The sequence below is a fragment of the Lygodium microphyllum genome, chromosome 13, assembly GCF_053477565.2.
Source record: "Lygodium microphyllum isolate KBCC chromosome 13, Lygodium_microphyllum_v1.1.10, whole genome shotgun sequence".
NCBI lineage: Eukaryota > Viridiplantae > Streptophyta > Polypodiopsida > Schizaeales > Lygodiaceae > Lygodium > Lygodium microphyllum.
In genome coordinates, this window is record NC_141147.1 from 131893741 (window position 1) to 131918548 (window position 24808).

Here is a 24808-nt window from a genome sequence, read left to right on the forward strand (position 1 = left end):
GGGACCCTCTCGCGTGATCCGACCCTACCCTTCTATAATTTGTCTAGTTTTGAACCTCGAGGGGAGATAGATTGACTCTATCCAAGCTTCTTACCTCCTCGACATCCTCGCGAGTGGCGACTCTGGGATAGCTCTCTCCAGCCATCGCCTCGCTCGATGCCTTACCTGGACGGCTGCCTCTCCATCACAGCAGGCTTCTTCTTCATCGACCGGTAGCAGGAAACACAGCTATGGTTACCAGCCCGGCCTCCTTTGTGGCCTTGCCACGGCCTGCCCTGCATTGCTCCCTGTCATCGTCGTCGTCGTCTTGTAGCTCCGCAAGCCTCCGTTTCCTGAGCCACAGGCAATCCAAGAGCACCGCAGTCCTGCACAGTCGGTCCTCTCTGCGCGTCAGGGGTGGACCAGATGGCGAATCCCCTCCGACAACCCACAAACAGTCTGTAGTCCAAAGGCCCAGGCGTACTGATACATTGAGAGAGGCACCAGAGTCTGCAGCTGCGTCGTTGCAGACTATCTTGGTTGAAGACCAGAAGGTCTCTGTTGAAGGAGTTGCAAAGGTCGATCGGAAGGCCTCTGACGATAGTCCTGCTTGGGGGTAATTTCCGCTCTTAAGTGAGCTCTGTAAATAGATGGTTTCCTCGTATTAAAGCTGCCGCAGAACTGATCAGTTTGCTTTAAAAGCACGCTCTTATCATATAGGTTGACTGCTTATAACAACTTGACAGAAGACAATCTTTTCAAATGCCAGTTTGGTGCCAAAATTATGGCAATGACAGCATTACCAGGCCCAACTTTTATGTCGTATTACTCATTGATGAGGCTTATGGCTTAGAAACGTCTGATTTGAAATGTGTGTGTGGTTGAATGATGCACTCTACTAATTAATCATCTCAGGCCATACGTGAAATCTGAATCAAGTTGCTATTTGCTGCACTCTACATGATATAAACACATATCCTTTGACATGATATGCATTGCAGCTACATCATGAAAAGGATCAGCAAAAAGAACATCTTTTCCTCTGGCCAAAGAACAATGGCATATGGGTCCACAGTTGATCAGTCACCACCTACGTTTTGAACAGAGGATGCGGACTCATAGACAAATTATGTTGATCTGGGATCGCAAAAGGTTGTTGCATAAAGATATAAAGGGATCCTCAGAAATAAACTTGCTATGATGGGCCTTGATGATTTGGTAATCTTGTCAATATTGATTATTGTAAACATATACACATTTGGAGATGTTTGCATAATCTGGAGATTTTGGTAAGACCTAATCTTGAGAAAGGGTACAACCCAGAAGGCTGGTGTCGAAAAAGAGGGACTGGTAACAAGGCAGCTTCTTGGACTCTAGTGAGCCTATCCAACTGTGTGGACGGGGGGTTTCTATTGAGAAATTTCTGTTGATAATACTGAAAAAAATGGTTTTGGTCGGTTTGATTGACCTTAATATTGAGTCTAATCGTATGGTCTTATGATAAATGGGCACATTACAAAGCATTTTTGCCTTGATGACTTCCAACTCCACAAGTTCCTCAACAGCTGATGAATCAATGAACTCATAACTGCAACATTCAGATGTAATGCTTTTCTGAGTTTCTTTATATGTTTTTGTCCTGCATATGAGCTTTATTGATTTGTTTCTGGTGGCAGTCGCATTGCATTCCTAGCAGGAGGTGATATAATCTTTTTACTTGCATTCGCTGCTATTGGAAGATTGAGTCATGGAATGTCGGTGGTTGATTGGGATGCATTGCGTACAGCAGATCCATTTATAGCAGGTGAGTTTGACATTTCACCTTACAAGATGAGTGATTATAAACATGCCCTTAAGCATTTTTAGTGTTTGTTGGCTATTGTGAGCGTCACAACTTCAGGTTCATGAATCATTGTGCCACTTAACACCAAATCAGGCATTGAAAGTAACATTTACAAACCTCCCATAAACTTTTATATGAGAAAAATTAGATAGTTAAGTGATGTGGAAACTTGGCTTTTCAATAGCTATTATTTGCATGGTGTATGACTAAGCCCCTGTTTGTTTTGAAAACCAAGGCCTTCGAGTTTAAGCCAAGCCATGGAGAAATCACAACAATGCAGTTAGTAGGGCGAATGCATGGCAATAAGGTGAAGCACAATCCCTACATCTATAAAGCTATATAGAAATATAAAAAAGTCCAGAAATAAGAAAAAGAAAGGGAGATTTAACTCAGGTTGTGGTTTGAGGGCCTCGGGCATTTGATTGCTAGGCTACACATAAATACATGAGCATAGATACGCTAGCATTTGAGCCTAGTTTCATGGAGCATTTGCTTGGATAACTATATTGTGTGGTCCCCATGTAATTCCACAGCGTTTCTGTGAGAAAGAGAGGGATTTCTTGCAATAAAATTGTGAGAAAATCACTTTCTTGGTGACAAAATTCTCTAGAAAGTGCACAAGGCTTGAGATCCCAGAGGAGAAGAGAGGATCTCAGCCCGCTGTGATGTAACAACGTATTTGATGAAATTTAGATTAAAAAAATCAGCAATATGTATTGGAGTCACAGAGTAGGAAGCTGCCTCGTTGATTCCCTAGGCAGAGAGAAGAATAAAGATTGTCGCTCCAACTTCTACATGTACTGTTTTTGCATTTCTCATAGCTAAAACTTACAATTTCTATAGCCAAGAAGAGAAGAATGGATGTCTTCAGACTCATGTTGCATAAATAATCTTGTAACAAATCTTGCATCTAGTCTTGTCTCTTGAGCACAATCTAGCGCTCCCATAACAGTTTGGCAAGACTCCTTTCTAGCCCTACTGAATACCATGGAGGTGACCCTTGAAAGAATCGTGGCCTCCCTTTAAAAACTCCAATGATAAATTCAAGACTTGAATGAATGACAAGCGTAACTTCAAATAGAACACCCTATGTATCTAGGCCTTGCATTTCAAGAGATGCAAGATCAGATCTGAGACTTGCAAAACGATAGAGGAAGTGATTAGATGATTTTGCATGTTTATCAACCCCCAACAAGAGAACCCAAGATCAGCTTGGTAGAGAAGTTCAATGGTGACCGTTCGAAGTTTAGGGGATTCTTGCAACAAGTAAAGCTCTATATCCACATGCAACCGGATAGGCATCCAGATGATGCTTCCAAAGTGGGATTCATTGGGACTTTGCTTTGTGGTCAAGCTTTATCATGGTTCGCTCCAATCTTGGAAAAGAATATGCCAGTACCTTATAACTATGAGGCATTTCTTTGCAAGCTCACTTCCACATTTGTAGATGCAGACACTGGTCAAGTAGCAGAAATAAAACTTCAGAAGCTACCACAAGGTAACTATTTTGCCTTTGCTTATGCATTTGAATTGAGGCAATGAATCTGTGATCTCACTCGGCATGAGAAGTATTAAATCAACCAATTTAGATGGGGTCTTCGAGATGACATCAAGAACCTCATGCTTACTATACCTGAGGCAAAAACACTCCACTATTATATCATGCAAGCCATCCAGTGTGATAATAGATTGTTCGAGAGGAAGCAAGAAAAGCGAGAAGAATTAAGGCCTCACCAATGGAACCCAGTCCCAATTAGAGACCCAATCAGAGAAGAAACCAAGCCCGAACTGATGCAAATAGATAATACCAAATTCCAGCCCTTGACCCTACAAGAAAAGCAAAGGCAAAGAGGGAATCATCTATGCCTATATTATGGAAACCCCAGACACATCGCCTTGAATTGCTCAAAATAAGAGGACAAGATTCCCAAGATTTGCTGCAACCATCCTATCCTCGAGTAAGAAAACGAGGATATCTGGTCGTAAATGAGACCGTACAATTGGACCTTGATATAAGAAAGGATCTCTTGATCCCAGCCACACCCACGGAAACTTTCCTTGTCATAGTCCAGATGATCCTACCAAGAAAGTCCCTTTCCCTCAAAGCCCAGGTCGATTCCAGGGCCTCCCCATGTTTCATTGATGATGGCCTTCTGAATAGATATTAGATTCCAGCACTTCAAAAGTCCAATCTTGCAACAGCTGAAGTCGTGGATGGAAGACCTCTAGTATTTGGAGATATTACCAAGGAAACCCGACCACTCATGGTAACTCTTGGTGATCACAAATTTCGTGTATGCTTTAATGCCATATCCAGTCCCATAAATCCAATCATCCATGGGATGCCTTGGCTAATTAAACACAACCTAGAAATTGATTGGGTTAAGCAAAAGATTACTCGTCGTGAAAATCAAGAAAGGTCTAGCAGCCAAAGCCTTTATGTACACAACAAGGCAAGAATCGATCTACATGTTATATCATATACCAACTCAAGAATCTAGCAAGGTCGAGTCAGTCAAGCTATCAAGCTAGTATCAAGAATTCCTAGATGTCTTTGAAAAAGAGAATGCAGATCTCTCGCCCGAACATAGACCATACGATTGTACTATAGATCTCCATGAGGGGGCTCAACCACCTTTTGGACCCATCTACAGGCTATCCCCTGATAGAACTAGCTGAACTATGCAAGAACATTGATGAGAACTTAGCCAAGGGGTTCATTAGGCACTCGAAGTCTCTTGCTGGAGCCCCAATTCTGTTCGTGAAGAAGAAAGATGGGTCGCTTTGAATGTGTGTGGATTATCGAGGACTCAACAAGATAAACAGTCAAGAATCGATACTCTTTGCCATTGATACCATACCTCTTGGAATGCCTTGGAAAAGCCAAGATCTTCATAAAGATTGATCTACGAGAGGCTTACAACCTTGTATGGATCAGAGAAGGAGAGGAATGGAAGATAGCCTTCTGCACAAGGTATGGTCACTTCGAGTGTGTTGTTATGCCATTTGGTCTCACCAATGCTCCTGTAGTGTTTCAACATATGATGAATGATATCTTCCGAGAGCATCTATATGATTTTGTAGTTATATGCTTGGATGATATCTTGATATTCTCGAAAGATCCAAAGGAGCATGAGCACCATCTATATTAGTTTTGGAAAAGCTCAGAGAAAGAGAACTATTTGCAAAACTTGAGAAGTGTTTTTTCCATTAGACAATAGTGGAATTCTTGGGATACAGTGTTTCCTAGAGAGGAATCTTCATGGACCCCAAGAAGATCGAGACTATTCTTGATTGGCAAACACCCATGTGTCTACGATGTCCAATGTTTCCTTGGCTTTGCCAACTTCCACAGGATATTTATTGAGGATTGCTCAAAGATAGTCACACCACTCACCAGACTCACAGGAAATTCAAAGTTCTCATGGACCCTAGAAGCCGAGAAGGCCTTCTAGACCCTGAAGACTGCTTTCACCACTGCTCTAATCCTAGTCCATCGAGATCCTACCAAGCCATTTTTCTTGGAGACCGATGCATCAGACAATGCCTTAGGAGCCATCTTGTCCTAGCATGGAGATGATTGTCATATGCATCGAGTGGCATTCCACTCAAGGAAGTTCTCCCCTCTAGAGATAAACTATGAGATCCATGACAAAGAACTCCTTGCCATTGTAGATTCCTTTGATACTTGGCGTCAACATCTAGAGGGTGCAGCCCATAAAGTTATCGTTTGTATAGATTACAAAAATCTAGAATACTTTATGACAACTTGAATCCTCAATCAAAGACAATCCCGTTGGAGTAACTTCTTATCTAGGTTTGATTGTCATCACCTATAACCCAGGACGTCAACAATGCCAATCGGATGCTTTATCAATAAGATCCTATCTGGCACCTAAGAAGGGAGAAGAAGCTTTTGATGAGCAACGAGCAATACTACTCAAGCCAGAGCACCTCCAGCTAGTAGCCATCTCCAGTTGTTACCAAGATGACCCTATCTTGATCCAATTAATCCATGAAGCCGTGCTGCATGATGATTTGCTAACAATGTCAAGAGAAAAAATCAAGAGAGAAAAGGAAATGAAGTTTGTGAGTTTTAGGAAACTAATGGATTATTATACTATAAGTATCTACTTTACATCCCTCCAGGAAAGCCAAGACTCCAGGTACTCCAACAACGCCATGACACCCAGCAGCAAGACACTTTGGAGTTAATAAGACCTTAGAGCTTATTTAAGAGATTTTTGGTGGCCCTAGATGTGGAAAGATGCAACCCTTGCCCATCTAGCACGACCCTTGGTCTTCTCTGTCCATGGATTTCATAACAAATCTTTTCAAATTAGACAAATATGACTCTATTCTTGTTGTGGTAGATAGGTTCACAAAAATGACACATTTCATTCCTACTACCAAGACCATCATAGGTGCAGCTACTATTGCTAGACTCTTCCTCAGATACATTTTCAGATTACATGGACTCCTAGATGACTTCTTAGCAATCGGGGTTCTTAATCCATATCTAGTTTTTGGAACAGCATTTGCAATCTTCTTAGAGTCCAAGTTAAGTTATCCACAGTCAATCATGCACAGACTGATGGTCAAATAGAACGGGTAAATCAAGTCTTGGAATAATATCTTCGCTGCACCATCAACTACCATTAGAATGATTGGTTTGAGCTCTTGCCCTTTGCAGAATTTTCTTATAATAGTAGTATCCATGCATCTACCTAGCAAACTCCTTTATTTGCAAACTATGGTCAATATCCAAGGTTGGATGTATATCTCTCCAATCAAGTAAAGAACCTTGCCGCATGAGATAAAGCTCAACACCTAGCAGATATACACTAAGAACTCAAACAACAAATCCAAAAGGCTTAGAATCAATACAAGCACTATGTGGACCAATATCGTCTCCAACATCCAGCACACAAAGTTGGTGATAAAGTATGGTTACTCAAGCATAATCTCCAAACGATAGGGCCCTCCACCAAGCTAGATCACCATAGATTTGGGCCCTTCACTATCGTAACCTAGATCAACCCAGTCCCAGTACCATGAAGATCCACCCAGTCTTCGATGTTTCCTTGCTTGAGCCATACCATAGCTTTCCACTAAGGGGAGAGAGATCTGATCCCCCACCACCTGTCCAGATTGAAGATCATGAAGAATTTGAGGTTGAGCATGTCTTAGACTCGCGGATCTCGTGAGCTCGATTGGAATATCTTGTTCATTGGAAAGGATATGACATCAATGATTGCACTTGGGAACTTGTAGAATATCTTCAAAGAGCACCTCTCAAAGTCAAAGAATTTCACAAGAGGAATCCAACGAAACTTGGATCAAACCACCAAGTTGCTCCTCATGGAACTCGTCGCTAGAGGAGGGAGTGATGTCATGGACATGCCATGATTAAGTATACAGATTACTTCTTGCTCATGCCATATGAATCTACACGCCATGCGAACACATCCTTAACACAACATCCTCAAGCCAACCTTGTGAACCCACCCTTGCCATGTCATCATAGAACCTTCTAGAAGATATGCCATGTCATCACTTGTATCGTCGATGATGTCATCATGGAACAGTCTAAAAGATCTTTAGCCGCCCTCCAATACCTATAAAAGGAGGGGCTCATTATAGAGCTTCTCAATCTTGCCAATGCCAGTCTTGGGAGCTCAAGGAGTTGAGATCTCCAAGTAACTTCGAGTTCCACTTCTTGTTCTTGTCTAGTCATAATATCTAGTCTTGTCTTGTATTTCATTATACTCCTATTGTCTTGTCACCTTGTAGTCTAGTAGTACGAGATCTTGTCTAGTACTGTCTTGTATCTTATTCATTTTTGTCGAGGGAGATCTTGTAATTTTGATATCTTGTATCTTTACCTATGGTCCCGGGTTGTGGGATCCTTCATATCCTATCGAGTCCTGTTGTCTTTTCCTACGGTCTCCGGTTGTGGGATCCTTCATATCCTATCGAGTCCTGTTGTCTTTCCCTACGGTCTCCGGTTGTGGGATTTTCTGTATCTTGTTATCATTGTACCTTGTGCCCCTACGTGGGATTATCTTGTAATCAAAATTCTTGTAACAAATCTTGAATCTAGTCTAGTCTCTCGAGCATAGTCTAGTGCTTCTATAACAATGACATGTGGTTGGACACTTAGTCTTGTGTTAATCACTTTTCTTTATTGCACTAGCTCTTCCCTTTTCCCTATAAAGGGAGCTCGTTTTTCTTTATTCTATATCAATTTTCTTGACTATAAACTCTTGTACAACAGTTGATAATAGGCTAAAGTAGGCTCTACCCATCTACATTATTATCCTTTACTTCACCATGAAATATGCCTATATTCCCTCTTCTTTCGTTGTTGTTTTATAGGGCAACAAATATATAAATTCATCATTACAGTTTTTCCTCGTCGAGCTCTTCTCTCATTTTTAGAACTAAAACCAAGTCATATTAATGGATTGTTGATCAACAATGAAGGAAGGTTGATTTTTCCTCTTTCTATTCAAATCTTACAAAAAAATCTCTTGTTTTTATTGCATAGTAAGGGACTTGTGTGTATATATATCTTTTCATGACCTCGTGAGAGTGAAAACTACTTTTCCTTACTCTCTGGTTGATTGCAATTGAGCTCTTTCCTAAAAGACTTGGGTTAAGTAGAAATAAATTCCTTTTGGGATTGGGGGGGGTGTGGGAGAGAGAGAGGGTTTTGCCCATCTTTAACTCTTAATCTTATCTTCGTTACATATATTTTCTTGTGGCTGTAAATTCTCATATTCAACTGCAAGTATTAGTTCTCTCTCCATTCTTAAAATATTAAGTTTTGGAAACAAATAAATATTATAAATGTTGAGCATACTATGTTATTTAGGGCATTTTTAGTGGCATCAAAGCCTTGGCTCAATTCTTACTCCAATATTGATAGTGCTTACAATTTTACGTTTGTTTTTAGCCATTGCTATGAGTGCTTGAGCATAATTTTTTTCTTAAAATCCCAATGGAAGATTAGAGTGCTATACTTTAAGCCATTAGAGCCTTAAAGAAAAGATCAATATATTGTGAGTAACTTCTCAAAGTAGAAAGAGTTGAGAAGCCCAAAGAATCCAAGGAAAGAAGTCTATACTCATCTAGGAGCTAAAGCCTACTAATGAAAGTAGTTGATAAAAAAACCCAACTACTTTCTAGAGGGGTTGTGGAATAAGAGAAAGGTTTGGTTCTACTTCAAGACAAGGAAAGAGATCACATCAAAGCCCATCCTCTTTTTCAAAGTCATTTGGTGTCTTTTTTGATGGACCCTCATCAAGCGATAAAGAGTCACTTCTTGTGAAAGGCCTAGACATCTACAAAGGCGTCGATATTTTTCACCGTCGTCTCTATCGGCATGCCCGTTGACCACTTCATTATCTTCAATCTCAAGATTTGGTCATGGACAAAGATATAAGCATAAAAATACTAAATCATTATCTCAACTTGAAAAGAAGATCATATTCAGCATATATAATGATTCTTGAAATCCTTACATTTTTCTTAACTTTATTCATTAATTTCAAATTTTATATGGTCATTGTTATAAGGATGTGAAAATTTGAGATGCTTTAATCTTGCTGATAACATTTGATTAAGTTATTAATCAAATGTGCAAGGTTGTTTAGCACATGTGATGCACATGGCAGTTGTTTGATGGTAATAGGTGTAGACAATGAGTCTGTCGTGAGCTGAGCTGATAGTGCAAATAAGAAGAGTTGAGAGCAGTAGAGAGTGAGAGAGTGAGCACGACACTTGATGTTCGGTACAATGACTTCTGTACCACATTTTTAGGTTTTGAATGTATATAAAGTATTAAGTGTAAGGGTGCGTTCATACTTGAACACAATAAAAGGCACAGTGATCCTTTATTCCCAACAACCTCCCACCTAAAGGCAACGTGCGTAAAGGTAGAGGACAGAATCAGTTAATTCTATATATGTATAAAGCTGAAAGACACATGTACTATCCAACCCCCATCATCTGGCGATAATGAGCAAACCTCTCGGCTGCGAGACCTTTTGTGAGAAGGTATGCAGGATTATCATCTTTATGTACCTTGACAAGCTCAATGCCTTTATTGTCAAGTACATCCTTGATGAAGTGATACTTCACATGTATGTGCTTTGTCTTTGCATGAAAGATAGGATTCCGTGCTAGCATGATAGCACTCTGATTGTCACAGTGGAGGATAGGAACCTCTGTAATCCCAATCTCTCTCACCAGACATGAAAGCCATAAAGCCTCTTTGCATGCCTTTGTGGCAGCTACATATTCTGCCTCTGTAGTAGACAGTGCAACACACTTTTGTAGCTTAGATATCCAAGAGATTGGTCCTCTTGTGAACATAAACACATATCCTGAAGTAGACTTCTTGCAGTCAAGATGGCCAGCATAGTCTACATCCGTGAAACCAACAACAGATGACTTCTGCTTACCAAAGCAGATACACAAATCCTTTGTGCCCTTAAGGTATCTCATGATACCCTTCTGTGACGTTAATGTTACATTAAATATCACTTTAATGTGATATTTAATGTAACATTAAGGTCACACCTTCACTGCTTCCCAATGCTTTTTGCTAGGATATGCCATGTATTTGCTAACCACTCCCACCACAAATGCAATGTCAGGACGTGTAGCAACCATAGCATATATTAAGCTACCAATAGCTGAAGCATAGGGTATCTTGGCCATTTCAGCCTTCCCATCATTTGATGTAGAGTTGGCATTTGCACTAAGTTTCACATATGGAGGCAATGGTACACTGATAGCTTTCCCCCCCTCCATATTGAAATGTTGTAGAACTTTGGTAATATACTCCTGCTATGACAGATAAAGAAGACCCTTTGATCTGTCTCTGAGTATATGCATGCCAAGAATGTGATTTGCCTCATCGAGATCTTTCATATCAAAGCTATTGTGTAGACTTTGCTTCAAGAAGTCCAAGGCATGAACATCCTTGCCTGCAATTAGCATGCCATCCACATACAATACCAAGAGAATAAGGATGCCATTTGCTGCTTGCTTGGTATATAAGCAATGATCAACTTGAGAACGATGAAATCCCTGAGATTGCATGAATGCATCAAATTTGTGATACCATTCGCGTGGTGCTTGCTTTAGCCCATAGAGACTTTTGTTGAGTTTACATACCATGTGCTCTTTTCCCTTTGCAACAAAACCGTCAGGCTGTTGCATATAGATTTCCTCATGTAGATCACCATGTAAGAAGGCAGTTTTTACATCCATTTGTATGAGTTCCATGTCCTCAGATGCGACCAATCCCAAGATGGTTCGCAAAGTAGTCATTTTGACTACATGAGAAAAGATTTTATCAAAATCAATTCCATGTCCTTGATTGTACCCTTTAGCAACCAAGCGTGCCTTGTACTTGGGCAAAGAACCAGAAGTGACTTTCATTTTGTAAACCCATTTGCAGGGTAGCACTTTTTGTTCTTTTGGCAAAAGTACCAAATCCCAATTGCCATTCTTCATGAGAGATTCCATCTCTGATAGCATTGCTTTTTGCCATTTCTTACTATCTTGTCTGTCCATTGCTTTCTGGAAGCATGAGGGTTCACCATAATCTGTTAACATAACATAAGCCACATAGTTTACTCCAGGAACAAATCTACTTGGCTGTTTTTGCACTCTGGTCGACCTACGGACGCAGTGGTCAATATTTGCTGGTTGTTCAGCCTGCAAATTTGCATTACCAGCTTGCTGTTCTGTAGGTACAGCTTGTTGTATAACTGGTTTAGGTTGTTCCAGGTGCACATGTTCTTATTGAATTTGTGGGACATCATTGGCAAGATCTTGCTAATCATGTACAGCATCATTCCCTGCATTTTCAGGGACATTTTCAGCAGGTATTTGTTTCTTTGCGTCCTATTGGTACATCCTCCCGGAATACAACCCTTTTGACTTCCTCTGTTCTTTTGGGCTGTTTATGCATGCGATTTTCCCCGAAGATAACATCATTGCTGTGTGCTACTTTTCTTTTCTCGGGATCCCATAATCTATACCTCATTTCACCTTCATCACCATATCCTAGAAAAATACATTTATAGGATTTTGACTCAAGTTTGCTGCGTTCTTCCTTATGTATGTGCACAAATGCCTTGCAGCCAAACACTTTCAGGTGTGTATACGAAGGTGGCTTGCCCAACCATGCTTCTTGGGAAACTCCGCTCCCCAAAGACCTGTTTGGTGACTGATTAATCAAGTGTACTGCTGTCATAACAGCCTCTGCCCAAAAACCATGGGGTAAAGCAGCATGTGACAGCATTGTACGGACCTTGTCTTGAATGGTCTGATTCATATGCTCTGCAACACCATTTTGGGGCGTATTATGAGGAGCAGTAAGCTCTCTCTTAATTCCTTTGCTGTCATAAAAGTCTTGAAAGTTTTTGGACACATATTCCCCACCATTGTCAGAGCGAAGGCATTTTAATGTCTCGCTGGTTTGATTTTCAGCAAGTGCCAATAATTTTTTAAATTTATCCAACGCCTCGTCTTTGCGACGGATTGGATAAACCCAAACTTTGCGTGTGGCATCATCAACAAAGGTAATAAAATACTTCTTCCCCCCTAAAGATAACCTTGGCATTTGACATACATCTGAATGGTGAAGACTTTAGCGAAATAGATTTTTTGTGTGACGTTTGAGCATGTTTACCATAGATGCAATGATCACATTGTTCAAAATCAACATACCTCAAACACGGTAAATAACCCAAACGAGAGAGCACATTCATTCTAGATTGACTTATGTGTCCCAACTGGTTATGCCACAAAGAAACACTTGGCTGCTCAGTTATGGCGACAACATGGTCATGCACACTAGATACATGCAAAGGATATAGAGTATCACTTTTGGACCCCTTGGCAACAATGCGGGAGCGCTTACATATTTTCCATTTGCCGTCCCCAAAGGTGGTGTGATAGTCTTCATCATCTAGTTGCCTTGTGGTGATCAAGCTCATTTTGAGTTGAGGTATATGTCTCACATTATGCAAAATAAACATGGAGCCATGTTGAAATTCCAATTTCACACTGCCAATACCTGCAAATTTACATGCATAGTTATCCCCCAAGTAGACAACACCACGGACTGCACCATTGTAGTTAGAGAACCACTCATGATGTGGTGTGACATGAAAGGATGCACTTGAATCAAGTATCCAAGTTTGAATGTCATCCTCAGAATGTGCAATCAATGCATGTGCATCCAAAGAAGAAGCTAGAAGTACATCACCATCACTGTCACTATCATGAGTGACTACATTAACCTCTTTTATTTTCACATTGCTCTTTTTGGCATGCTGATTGTCCTTGTTTTCAGCCTTGTTGGCTTCATTGTTTTTGTTTTTACCATTCTCTTTCTTCAGCTGAAAGCAATCCCTTTTGTAGTGCCCCTTTTTGCCACAATGATGGCACTCCACATTCTTTCCACGAGACTTACTGCGTGCTCGGTTTTTAGAACTGCTCTTATGCTGAAATCTGCCTCTAGTGTGTAATGCATTTTAAGACTTTTGCTGAGTTGTTTTGCCTATTGAGTTATTCCATCAACAAAGAACTCTCCACATCAGAGTATAATAGCTGAGCATTCGAATTACTCAAAGCTCTCCTGAAAGTATCGCAACTTTCAGGTAGAGTGCATAGCAAAACAGTAGCTTTGAACTCTTCATCGATATGAAAACCCAAAGCAATCAGTTGACTGAAAATTGAGTTAAACTCGTTCAAATGTACAGACATGGTTGTACCCTCTTTCATGCGAAAGTCCATCAGTTTTTTCAGCCAATAACCCTTGCTGGCTGCACTTTTTTGAGCATACAATTCTTCAAGCCTTTGCCACATTGCATATGCTGAATTCAGCTTCTCAATGTTGAAGAGCAAGTTGTCTGACACTGAGAGCTCAATGGTAGAGCAAGCAAGTTCGTCCAAGTCATCCCACTCGTCTTGTTCCATGTCTGCTAGTTTGATTTCCTTTGTTTTGATGGCCTTTACATGTTTTTTCTGCGCCAAGACAGTGTAGCATTGTTTTTGTCAGATGGCAAAATTATGGGCACCCTCAAGCGTCTTAATGTGCAAAAGATTACTGTTGTCACTGTTTCCAGCCATAATTTGCAGCCCCAATTTGACTAATTAGTCACCAAAGGCAAGTCCAAATATGACACAAGTGACCACAATGCATAAGAGTACCAACCAGCAATGAAAATCCCAAGATTGCAAAGATTTTCAGAATTAAAAAAATGTCGTTTGCTGCACTCTTTAAGCAATTTCTGACACAGTTAGAGACCAAGCCACCAGTTATATGTGAAATCCCCAAATTTTCACTGCAATTTCTGCTCCAAGGGCATTCCTGAGCACAAATTTGACAATTTGTGTGAAAAGCTCCGATTTTAAGAAGATAATCTGTTCAAATTGCATCAATTCAAGTACCCAAATGCATAGAGCAGGCAATTCTTGCACAAATAGATGAAATTCTGCAAAAGCCCCAAATTTTTCAGGTCTGGTGTACACAAATTTCATTGAAATTGAAGAAATTTCATCGAAATGTGAAAAAACCCCAAAATTTCACGGGCAATTGTGCACTGATTTTGCAAATTTTGAGTCAGATTTTCTACTTCTGCATTAAAATACCCCAGTCCAGGAAAAGCCCCAATTTTTATGGAGCAAATGTGCATAGATTTGTATTCTGTGCTTGTACGCGTGAACGTCCGGTAGGGAAAGGAAAGGAAACCTCCTTTAAAAAAAAAAAATTCCAGTAAAAAAAAACGTTGACCATTAGGTTCGTGACAACCCGCTTGGTCACGGCCCTCACGTGTGACCTGTTGGATGCCCGCTGAAGCCCGTCCTATCCGGTCGCGTGCCGTGGCCTGCAGCCCGTTTCACTAGCCGTGCTCCGTTTCTCCTGTGCCGTTTTGTGTCGCTTGCGCCTGGTCGCTTCGCTTGCAGCTTGGTCGCCTACGACTACAGCCTGGTTGCCTGTGACTGCCTCTGTTGCCTACAACCTACGACCTGTTGACTATTGTCGAACTTGCTGCTTGGTCTGTGGCCTGTCGCCCCTGCCGTCTCTTCTGCACGTATCAGACATTGACATCTGATGGCTGAAGTTCCCGCTGGCGTGTCACGATCTTTGTGAAATGTGCACAACCTATGTGCTCTGATACCAATTTGTTGACAATTGAGTCTGTCGTGAGCTGAGCTGAGAGTGCAGATAAGAAGAGTTGAGAGCAGTAGAACATTAAATGTTAAATTCATGATAATATTTAATGTCACTAGCATTACAATTAATGACAACATTAACATTAAATATTAAATTAACATTTTTTGATACTTATCCGGTTTACAAGGTTTAAGCTTCCAATGATGGTCTACCATAGCCTTGGAGTGGCAGCTCCTTGGACTCTAATTGTGAGAACTATTGAAAATCCTTGGGCACAAGTATTGCCCCAACACAAAATCCAAGCATGAGTACCGGACCTTGTCATTGTACTCACCACCATCAACACTTCCCCTCTGTGTATGCCCCTCTTCCTATTAGTGTCCCATACCACCCTTAATGAGCACTTGTCAAGTGTGAACCATCATGGTTTTGTGAGCAAAAGTGGTTTTGTGCATGTCATCGGATCTTGTGTTCAATTGCAGGTTGACGCTTTGATACCAATGAAACCTCTCCCAAGGATCGGACTTGCACATGAGTTACAAGCCATATCCACAAATAAAGGGGACTAGACATGAGACTCACCTCCTAGCCATAGATGGAGACCTCTCAACCTGCACTGCACAAGTGCTGAAGACCAAGCAGCCGAAGCCTATAAATGGACTGAAGAAAAGGAACAAAAATGATTCAGTCAGCTGCAGTCGATTGGGTAGGTTGGACTGCCTTGCCATGTGGCAGTCTGCCCAACTACCTGCTTGCTGCCTGACAGGCCTGCCCTTGCTACCCACCTCTGTGCACTGCCCATATGGCTGCCTACGCTGCTGCTTGCCGCCCTTTGGCACCTATCAGCCTGCCCATTGTTGGGTGCCCATCCAGGAGGACCAAGCAGCCAAAGCCTATAAATGGACTGAAGAAAAGGAACAAAAATGATTCAGTCAGCTGCAGTCGATTGGGTAGGTTGGACTGACTTACCATGTGGCAGTCTGCCCAATTACCTGCTTGCTGCCTGACAGGCCTGCCCTTGCTACCCACTTCTGTGCACTGCCCATACGGCTGCCTACGCTGGTGCTTGCTGCCCTTTGGCACCTATCAGCCTGCCCATTGTCCGGTGCCCATCCAGGAGGTGCCAAATCCTCTAACATCTCTTTCTCTCTACAAAACATAACCTTGATGTTAACAAACATCAACATTAATGTTAATGTTAACATTAGCAGGTAACAATATTATCAAATGTTAACATCAAGATTAAAAACTAGTAACAAACTATAGGTGATAATGCTTATCCTAGCAACATGGTCTTCCCGACTGTCGACGATGGTCTACCATGGTCTCAGAATGGCAAGTCCTCAGACCCCGATTGTCAGTACCATGAAAGAAACTTGTGTAAATGCTTTACCCTAACACCATCCCAGAAATATACCTTGGTAGTACCCACCACTTGCAAGTTGCAACATGTTGCCCCATGCAGGCCGCTCTTGCTAGTAACATCCCATACCACCCTACACGAGATAAGAGTCTACTTGTCCAAGCATGGACCATCAAGGTCTCATGAGCGAATGATGGTTTTATGGACGTAATGGTATCCCATGCCAAAATAGTAGATTGATGCTTTGACACCAATAAACGTCCCTTTAGGATTCAACCTGGCAACTTGCACACGAGTGACATGACACAAGCCGTATCTACAGCGTAGAACATGAAGGGAATGGACATTAGACTCACCTTAAAGCCATAGAGCCAAATAGGCTCACCATCAAGATTGGGAGCTAGCAATGTACTAGGTCATGACCATGTCCCAAGAATTGGCATCCCATACCACCAATCCACCTTGTCCTAGTGGGCAGATGTGTTTGCCTACAGGCCAAGTGTCCAATAGTGGTGATCACACAATGTTGTGTACAATCGGTCTTGAGTCTTATAAATAGGACTCGGCTGCCCCAACCCTAAATTGCCCCATAGGGCATTTGCACTAGACTTTATGACCATTGTGACCAATGCTGCTAGCACCTATCCAGATGTCCAAGGTGTGTGGTATTAGAATGAACTTTCTTACCTATATTTTGAGCTTTCTTGTTTGGCATGCGTATTGAGTCTTCCCACATGTTTCTCTTTTCTGTCCTTGCTCCTGTGCAGCATACAGAACTCAGAGACTACATTTGTTTTCAAATGACATAGTTATGCCCCTCAACCTGGCATTGCTGGTATTTGATGCTGACAACTTTTGCTGCTTCTGCATTTATTCCTTGTGCAGCTTCCTGTATCTCTTCACATGTTAAAGGGTTTCTGCTAGCTGGGTTGTGTGTTTACTTGTGCTCTGATGTCTAGTGCCACCTTTCTTCAGTTGATGCAATCAAATTGATACTGCAAGTGCTGTTCAGCATTGCTCATAACTAACAGCAGATAACAAGCAGTCGCTGAGGATGAGTGCTGAGTTGCAGATCAAAGTGCATGCACTTGCAGTTCTCATGTATTTTCCTGCAAGAGACTATATCGAGTTACTGCATACGGTCAATTTTACTGCAATATGCAACTTTGAGAGGGTGATTGAATCTGCAGTGTTGTTTTTGTTCATCTTAGCCATCAACTATCTGTGTATTGATGTAGAAAAGTTTGACGTATTGATGCTAATGGAAAATATATTGTTTTCCTATTGTCAAGCCTGTTATTAATGTACATGGGAACTTAACTTTGCAGGATGGGTTTTGGGAGCCTACCTTTTGGGTGGTTATGGACCAGAGGGTCAGGGAGTGAATGGTTATTCACGTGCTGTTCTTGCTGCAGTCAAATCTTGGGCTGTGGGAATTCCTGTAAGTAATCGATTCCCAATTGCAAATAGAGATCTTTCATTCATGTGAATGTGTAGGTATTTTGACCTCAAGTATGCTATCTTCAATCAGAGGCATTCTTGTCGATTCATAATTTAGCTGCTTTGTCCCTGGTGTCAATACAGGCTTATTCCTAGGCCATTTTAGACTGTCAAGAGTAGTAAGCTGAATTTGGCTTTAGATGATTGTGGGAAGTAAGCTCGAAAGGAGATTGAGATTTTTTGTGGAACACTGAACCCCTACTAAGAGTTATGCCCTTCATTTTTACTGACTTCCAGGACATGTAGAATTTGGTTTTCAGAGTGCATGTTTTACAGCCTTTCGGGTCCACATGTTTGGTGGTATGCATGATTTTATGGAACAGGTAGCAGTAGGCTCTCTTGAAACTGATTATGTCAAATGAACTGTTACCTTGTTTCTGGCTGCAGCTGGGGCTGGTTATTCGAGGTGTGACAACTGGTCATGTTCCTGCACAACCTTTCATTTTGGTTTCTATGGCAAGTACATTTGTTTTACTGATTGGTTGGCGGGCAGCTGCTATTGCGATCTCTCCTAGTCAAAAGAGCACTGGCATTAGTGCTCAAAACAGGAAAGGAAGTGTCTTTGAGCTTCTTCAGGTACTAGAACAGCACTTCTCTGCTACAACTTCAGTATTGATTCTGCTGATCTCAATGAAAAGGAAGGGGTTAAAAAAATCTTGTTGGGGTTAGGGAATGTCCGTACTAATGGTTTCAGTATTTTGTTTGTATTTCTGCAGCTTCTGACGTCTCTTGTGAGGAGGTGGTAGAAAGTTTCAACTTCTACTTTCATGCATCTACCATAGTCTGCGGATTAAATCCCCCTCAAATAGCCCTTAGTGATGTACAGTCTCAAGCGTTTAGAAAGTGGCCATTCTACATATCCTTTGTTTTGAATGCATCTGTATCACACGTGATGTAAAACTCCATGAAGAGGAATCCCAGTTTTCTTAGTTCACATGTAACAGTATAATAAGGTGCGTGTAACAGGCAAGATGATGGTTGGTAATGGAGAATTTCTAAGCATGCTTGTTTCATTTTATCGGATAATGTTGAAACCCACGTGTGTGTGATCGGATATAAACAAAAGAAAATAAAAATAAATATAAAGGAAAGTGCAAAATAAAAAAATCCATATTTTTCAATTTAATTAAAGACAGTGGAAATTGCCATATCATAGTAGAACTTGAAGACTGAAATAAGCAACTGAATTTATCATACTTGTGTTTATTGGTGCTTGGTTATGTATTAGCATTCCTGGTTTAGCGTGTATGCAACTACAAGGCTATAAGGCGATTCTTCTTTGCCAAAGTACTCGAGTTAACTCAAGTGGCCTACTTCCAGGAAAGAATGCTAATAACAAAAGGTTAATGCCTTTGTGCATGATTGTGTGCCCTCGTATCAACGGCTCGCTTGGGCATTAGCTCTTTACTTATTTTGCTTCATAAGGCCATTTTATGGTAATTAATTAGCAAAATGTGCACATGAGCATCAATGTCAACCATTAAATGTATTTGGAATGTGTTTTGGTAATGTGCACTTAAGCGATTAATGAGAAAAATGTGATTGATTTTGTCACTTAATTAGCTTAGGCTCAATGGTGAGGATATAGAGTTTCGAACGGACTATCCTTTGTTGTCAAAACTTTTATAGTTGACATGTACTAAGTGGAGATGGCAATGTGTGAAGGACATTCGACTCTAAGAGAAAAGGAGAGGGCTCATATCTCAAGATGATTGTGCGGTTGTAAGTACATCATGTGCTTTCTTCCTATCCCATTTCAAGTTGTGATGCTCTCCATTATTTGTGTCTAGTATGTATCTCTATTTCATGGCAAGAATCTCCAAATGAAATCAAGTTTGAAATGTGGCTCTTTGTCATTGATTTGAGAGCCTTTCTAGTGTAGTTAGTTTTGATGGCAATTTGATAAATAGTTTGCCTTGGATTGGACTCCATTCTTGAGAATTTCCTCCATGAGTGTTTAGTTGGACTTCCTTCCTTGCTATTTTTGACTTATCGAATGTTGACATGACAAGTATTTTTGAAGTTGGTGGTAGTGTTCTTTATGTTCCTTTAAGCTCTTTTGGATTTGCTTTGTGAAGGTAAGTGTGCTTATATACTCATGCATGCACAGTGGAATCATGGTATTGAGTTATCAGAGGTCTTGGAGCTATTGGATGCTAATGGGTTGGAAATGGTCATAGAGGTGCATTTCTCGGCCTTCTTAGATGCTTGCCATGTGTGCAAGGAGAATGCCACTTTGCTTGTAGTTGTCCAAAGAAAATGTCAATGAAGGGTGCAAAAGGATCATAATTTCGCTTGGGCCATTGCTACACTTGATGTTTACTTTACATTGCTTTAGAGATCCTAGGTGTCTAAAGTAAAGGTTGAATGTGTCTTGAAGGAGATTGACCTTAAACCTACTACGCATACTATTAAGCAAGAAGCAACCAAAAACATCAGTGGGCACTACCCCTCTATTGCCATCAAGCTTGCACAATGAAAAGGAAAGGAAAATGCGAAGCCTTCTAAGGTTGGAAGGGATACACCATATAGAAAGGCAAGTACAAGGTTCTCTTAAGAAGACTTGATAGGGACTTTTGTGGAAAATGAATATTTATGCTATTGTGGAGGATTACTGATAGGATGTCCAAAAAGTTTTAAGGTTATGTCTTGGACTATTTGGGGAATGTGTTCTAAGAACAAGCAGTCAAGATGTTGAGATTTATTGAGAAGAATCAAACCTCGTGTCCTAACAATACATGAGATTAAGCTTGGAAATGTTGACCTATGCAATGACTTTGTCAATTGTGAGTGTTTCTCAAAGGTTTCTAATAAAGAAAGAGATATAACCATTATTATTAGAAAATAGCTTAAGCTTAGATTAATTTGGATTGATGGGAAAGGTTGCATGCTTTGTGTTCGTTTTATGATAGGGCAAGACGGTGGTGTAAATCTTCTCTATGTACAATTGTTGAGAGAGCAAGTTGCTTTGGGAATTCCTTTAGGATACATATTTGACTATAACACGCTCACGGTAGGAGATTAGAAATATGACAATTAATGATAATGGCCAATTCCATGGCGATTCATGTATGATTTGGTATGTGAAAATTAATTGGAATAATACAACACAAGCATCAACTCCTAGGTCTTACATGTCCTTAGTATATTAACATTCCTACTTTTTAGTATAACAAGCACACAAATTGTTAAATTAAAATATAGTGCACCCAAAGTTTTGGAGATGCAAATTTTTGATTTTCTAAAGGTCCTTGAAAAAGTTGCCTTCGATTTCTCTTCTTTAGATTGTCCATTCTCCAAAGAGTAAATATATTTGGTTTTGAAGAGCATGAAGAAGAGGAAGTTGTTTGTGCTTGATGGATTCCTTGTTGAGTCTTTCTTAGCTATCTAGGATTCTTTTAAGAATGATGTGTAGGGTATTGGATGATTTTAGATTGCCAATATCTATGCCTAGTTTGGTTAATGAAAGACTAGTGAAGCTTACCCCCAAGTCCTTGGATAGATCTAAGCTTGAGCAATGAAGGCATCGACTATGCTCAACATTTCATATAGAGTTATGTCTAAACCACTTCACCCATAATTAAATTTCTTCTATCCCAAATCGCATGAGAATCAATTTGGTTTTCATGGGGCAAAAAATATGATATCGTGTAATGAATGTGTATTTATTGATTATGTCATGGTTGGTAACAATATGTCGTGTAATGAATGTGTATTTATTGATTATGTCATGGTTGGTAACAATATTTTGCTTGGTCAACATGGACCTACATAAAGCAGATGATAGGGTTAGTTGCCACTATATTTTGAGGGTACTCCATGCTCCTAGATTTGGTAGCTACTCTCGTACGATGATTTAGGTTCGTTTCATTAATGCTTCAACCAAGGTTGAAATAAATGTTTATTCTATAGAGGATTTTCACTTGAAGTGGTCCATCCATTAGGGTTTCCCTATTGCTCCCGCACACTTTGTAGTGTTCATTGAACCACTATTGAGAAATCTAGGCTTATGTTGCTTCATGGAAGTCTATTTTCTACTTAGTCTTTTGTTGATGATAATTCAAATGTTGTTAAAGTTGACCAATGATGTGTTAAAGCTCTATTGAGGGCTTACGAACAAATTTTCTTACTTTCAAGATTGGTCATAAGCAAATAGAAGATTAAACTTCTCTATCTCAATTGAAATGGCATTCCACAATGATGGTTGATGCATTTGGGCTTTAAAGCAATTTGACTTTGTACTACTTTTTGATACCTTGGGTGCCTACTTAGAATTAGAATTACTATGAAGTAGAGGTTTGAGCAGCTCCTTGATGTTGTTTCTCTCTTTCCCTTTTCTCTTAGTAATTTGGAAATGGTTGACCCTACCTTCTTCTCTTGATTATAGAGGCTTCATACTAATTAGCCTTGGGCCATAAACTTAAGGCATTGGATCTTTTCATTAGGAATTCCAACGACTAGGGGAAGTATGGGCGGCTTTAAAAGGGCCCTTTAGTTTAGAAGTTAATGACATTTGAGTTAGACCAATAGAAGAGGGGGCAGTGTGCACATTTATCCATCTCAAAAGCTACATTTATGTATATATGATATTTTTTTTGGGGATGTCTTTATCTAAGAAAAACTTCTAGGTTGGAGATTGTTGAGAAACACGAATCTAGAGCTAGTTAGCTATGGTGGATCAAGTCAAACACATGATACATTATCAAAAAGAGAGATTGTAACTCAAGAGAATTAGATTCCAAGATAGATTAGCTTGGACTCATAAAGAGAGTACCATTGCTTTTAAATGTGTGTGAAGTACATGCTTATATAGCTGGATAGTACCACTTTTCCTCACTGTGCTTATGGGATTTTTGACATCTCTTCCTAGAGCCTCTTATCTTCCATACAAAACCACTTATGAACCAGCCTCTTTTGGGCATACATCCAGTCTCTATGGGCATACATGCAGCCTCTATGGGCATACATCATTTGATTTCTCAACACCCCCCCTCAAATGATGAGTCTCTACCCTTGCTGGTTTTTGTCCCCCTTGCATGTAAACATGGACCGGGAGACTAGCTCTTTGGTAGGCTAGTTAAGTTAAGACTTGAAACTTTACATCTTGGTACGGGTTTTTACATCCATTATGGGAATTAGGATCCACTAAGGGAAGACAAGATACACTATGGGAAAAACATTTTGTTTGGTTGTAGCAGCGGAAAGTATTTTGTTCATGCTCCTTTTGCTTCTTTGGTGATGTTCTCAATCTTCTTGGTCTTCTTGGACTTCTTTATCTTCATACTCCTTGGCATTTGTCCTGCTTTTTATCCCTTTTGTTGATGCATGGTACATGCTTTCATTGATGGGTACATGGCCTTGTCTTGACAAGCTCTCTTTGATATACATGGCATATATCTTTGGATACATACATTTTAGGATTTTCTGAGTAGTGCAATGGCTTGTGCGTACAAGATGGATACATATATCTTTGGATAGCATTGGGGTTTGGAGTACATTGACATTGGACATTTTAGAGTGATGTAGGCAAACCATTTCAAGTGTGGGAAGGTCTTACCAATCAGCTTTCAGCTCAATGGTAGTGTCTAATCTCAATGTGGTTTCACAAGAAGATGCTAGTAGTGATTTGATCAATAGAGCATTTGCATATAACGATTCTTTTGTGAATGAGTGTGAACTACCTTAGTAAATAGGGTTTTAATTTGAAAGAAAAAGATAATGTAGTTGTGAACCATGGGAGCTTTTGGAGCCGTTTTTTTGTCTCCTCCTCTTGGTAAGATCTGTGGGCATCTACGATGGTAAGCGCGGCCTCATGAGCAGACGGATTTCTAGATTTGGAGCTTTGGGCACCCTTTGAATCTTCCTTTCTATTCTTTGTCTCTATCTAAGACAACAACAAACCCCTCCTTTGTAGATCATGGTTTGTAGGTTGCATATGAGTACTAGCGTCATTTGTTGACCTTGTGCTACTAACAGGGACCTTGTGTAGATTTGCACGTAGCTTGATAGTAAGAAGTAGGTGACTACTAACCTCAATGGAGGCTCTCTTTAAATCAACGATATAGGGAGGAGTGTCATCACAGTCAAGAGATCTATGGGATTGTTTTACATATTGCTGTAATTTATTTCAGCAAGCTGAAATTTACAGATTTCGAGCACTTGTATGAGGGTAATGCTTACTATTTGATGTTATCTTGGTCACCTTTGGTGAATAGACGGTTCTCTTGGTGATATCCACTCTTTTAGCTAGTTTTAGTCGCAGTTTTAGTGCATTTTTTGCTAATTATAGCAACCTGCAATTTTGCATTTTTGCTTTGATTTGGGATAGTATGACTGGTCATCTGAAAGACATAGCTCTCTTTAACATTGCCAAGTTGGATGGTACCAACTATGGGTATTGGAAGTCCCAGATATGGCAGGTTTTGGTGCAGAAGTTGCAGATTAAACCCTTGCATTTCAAGGGTGTTAAACTCGAGGATATGGATGATGATGTTTGGATGGAAGCTGATGAGCTATGCAAGTCTACCATTATCTTGTTACTCTCAGAAGAGGTCTATCATAATGTTGTTGAAGATGAGAATCAGAGTGCATGGGACTTATTGGAGAATATTCAGGAGCTTTATGCGCTGCAGTCCTGCATCATCATAGATGTATTGGCTGAAGCAATTAATGGACCTTCGTATAAAGGAGGGGACATCCCTATCATCTCATTTCAATCAATTTCATGCTATCATGAAGAATCTGTTATCACAGGGTATTGAGTTCAAAGACAACTTGCACCCGTTGTTTATGCTTGGCACCTTGCTTGAATCATGGGATGTCTTCCGTACTGTCATATGCACAAACAAGCTTGATGGGCTGAAAATCAAAGATGTTGAGAGTGCTTTATTGATTGAGGAAATCGATAGGAGAAACAATG

The 24808-nt window shown here is 40.4% G+C and overlaps 1 protein-coding gene across 1 annotated transcript; it reads left to right on the top strand.

Annotated features, from left to right (window-relative positions):
• The first annotated feature begins 63 nt into the window (after positions 1 to 63).
• On the top strand, positions 64 to 18907 carry LOC148027223 (uncharacterized). The gene is made up of 5 exons (XM_087691770.1): positions 64 to 595; positions 1656 to 1783; positions 17718 to 17830; positions 18277 to 18465; positions 18606 to 18907. The coding sequence occupies exons 1-5, from the start codon at positions 231 to 233 to the stop codon at positions 18633 to 18635; spliced, it is 825 nt and encodes a 274-aa protein (XP_087547896.1). The 5' UTR covers positions 64 to 230; the 3' UTR covers positions 18636 to 18907.
• The last annotated feature ends 5901 nt before the right edge of the window (positions 18908 to 24808 follow it).

What these genes read in the sequence shown, in the direction of transcription:
- LOC148027223 (XM_087691770.1), top strand. Translation starts at nt 231, where the DNA reads ATGGTTACCAGCCCGGCCTCCTTTGTGGCCTTGCCACGGCCTGCCCTG. An exon ending in GACGATAGTCCTGCTTGGGG is followed by an intron (nt 596 to 1,655) that starts GTAATTTCCGCT and finishes TTCTGGTGGCAG; the next exon opens with TCGCATTGCATTCCTAGCAG. An exon ending in GTGTCTTTGAGCTTCTTCAG is followed by an intron (nt 18,466 to 18,605) that starts GTACTAGAACAG and finishes GTATTTCTGCAG; the next exon opens with CTTCTGACGTCTCTTGTGAG.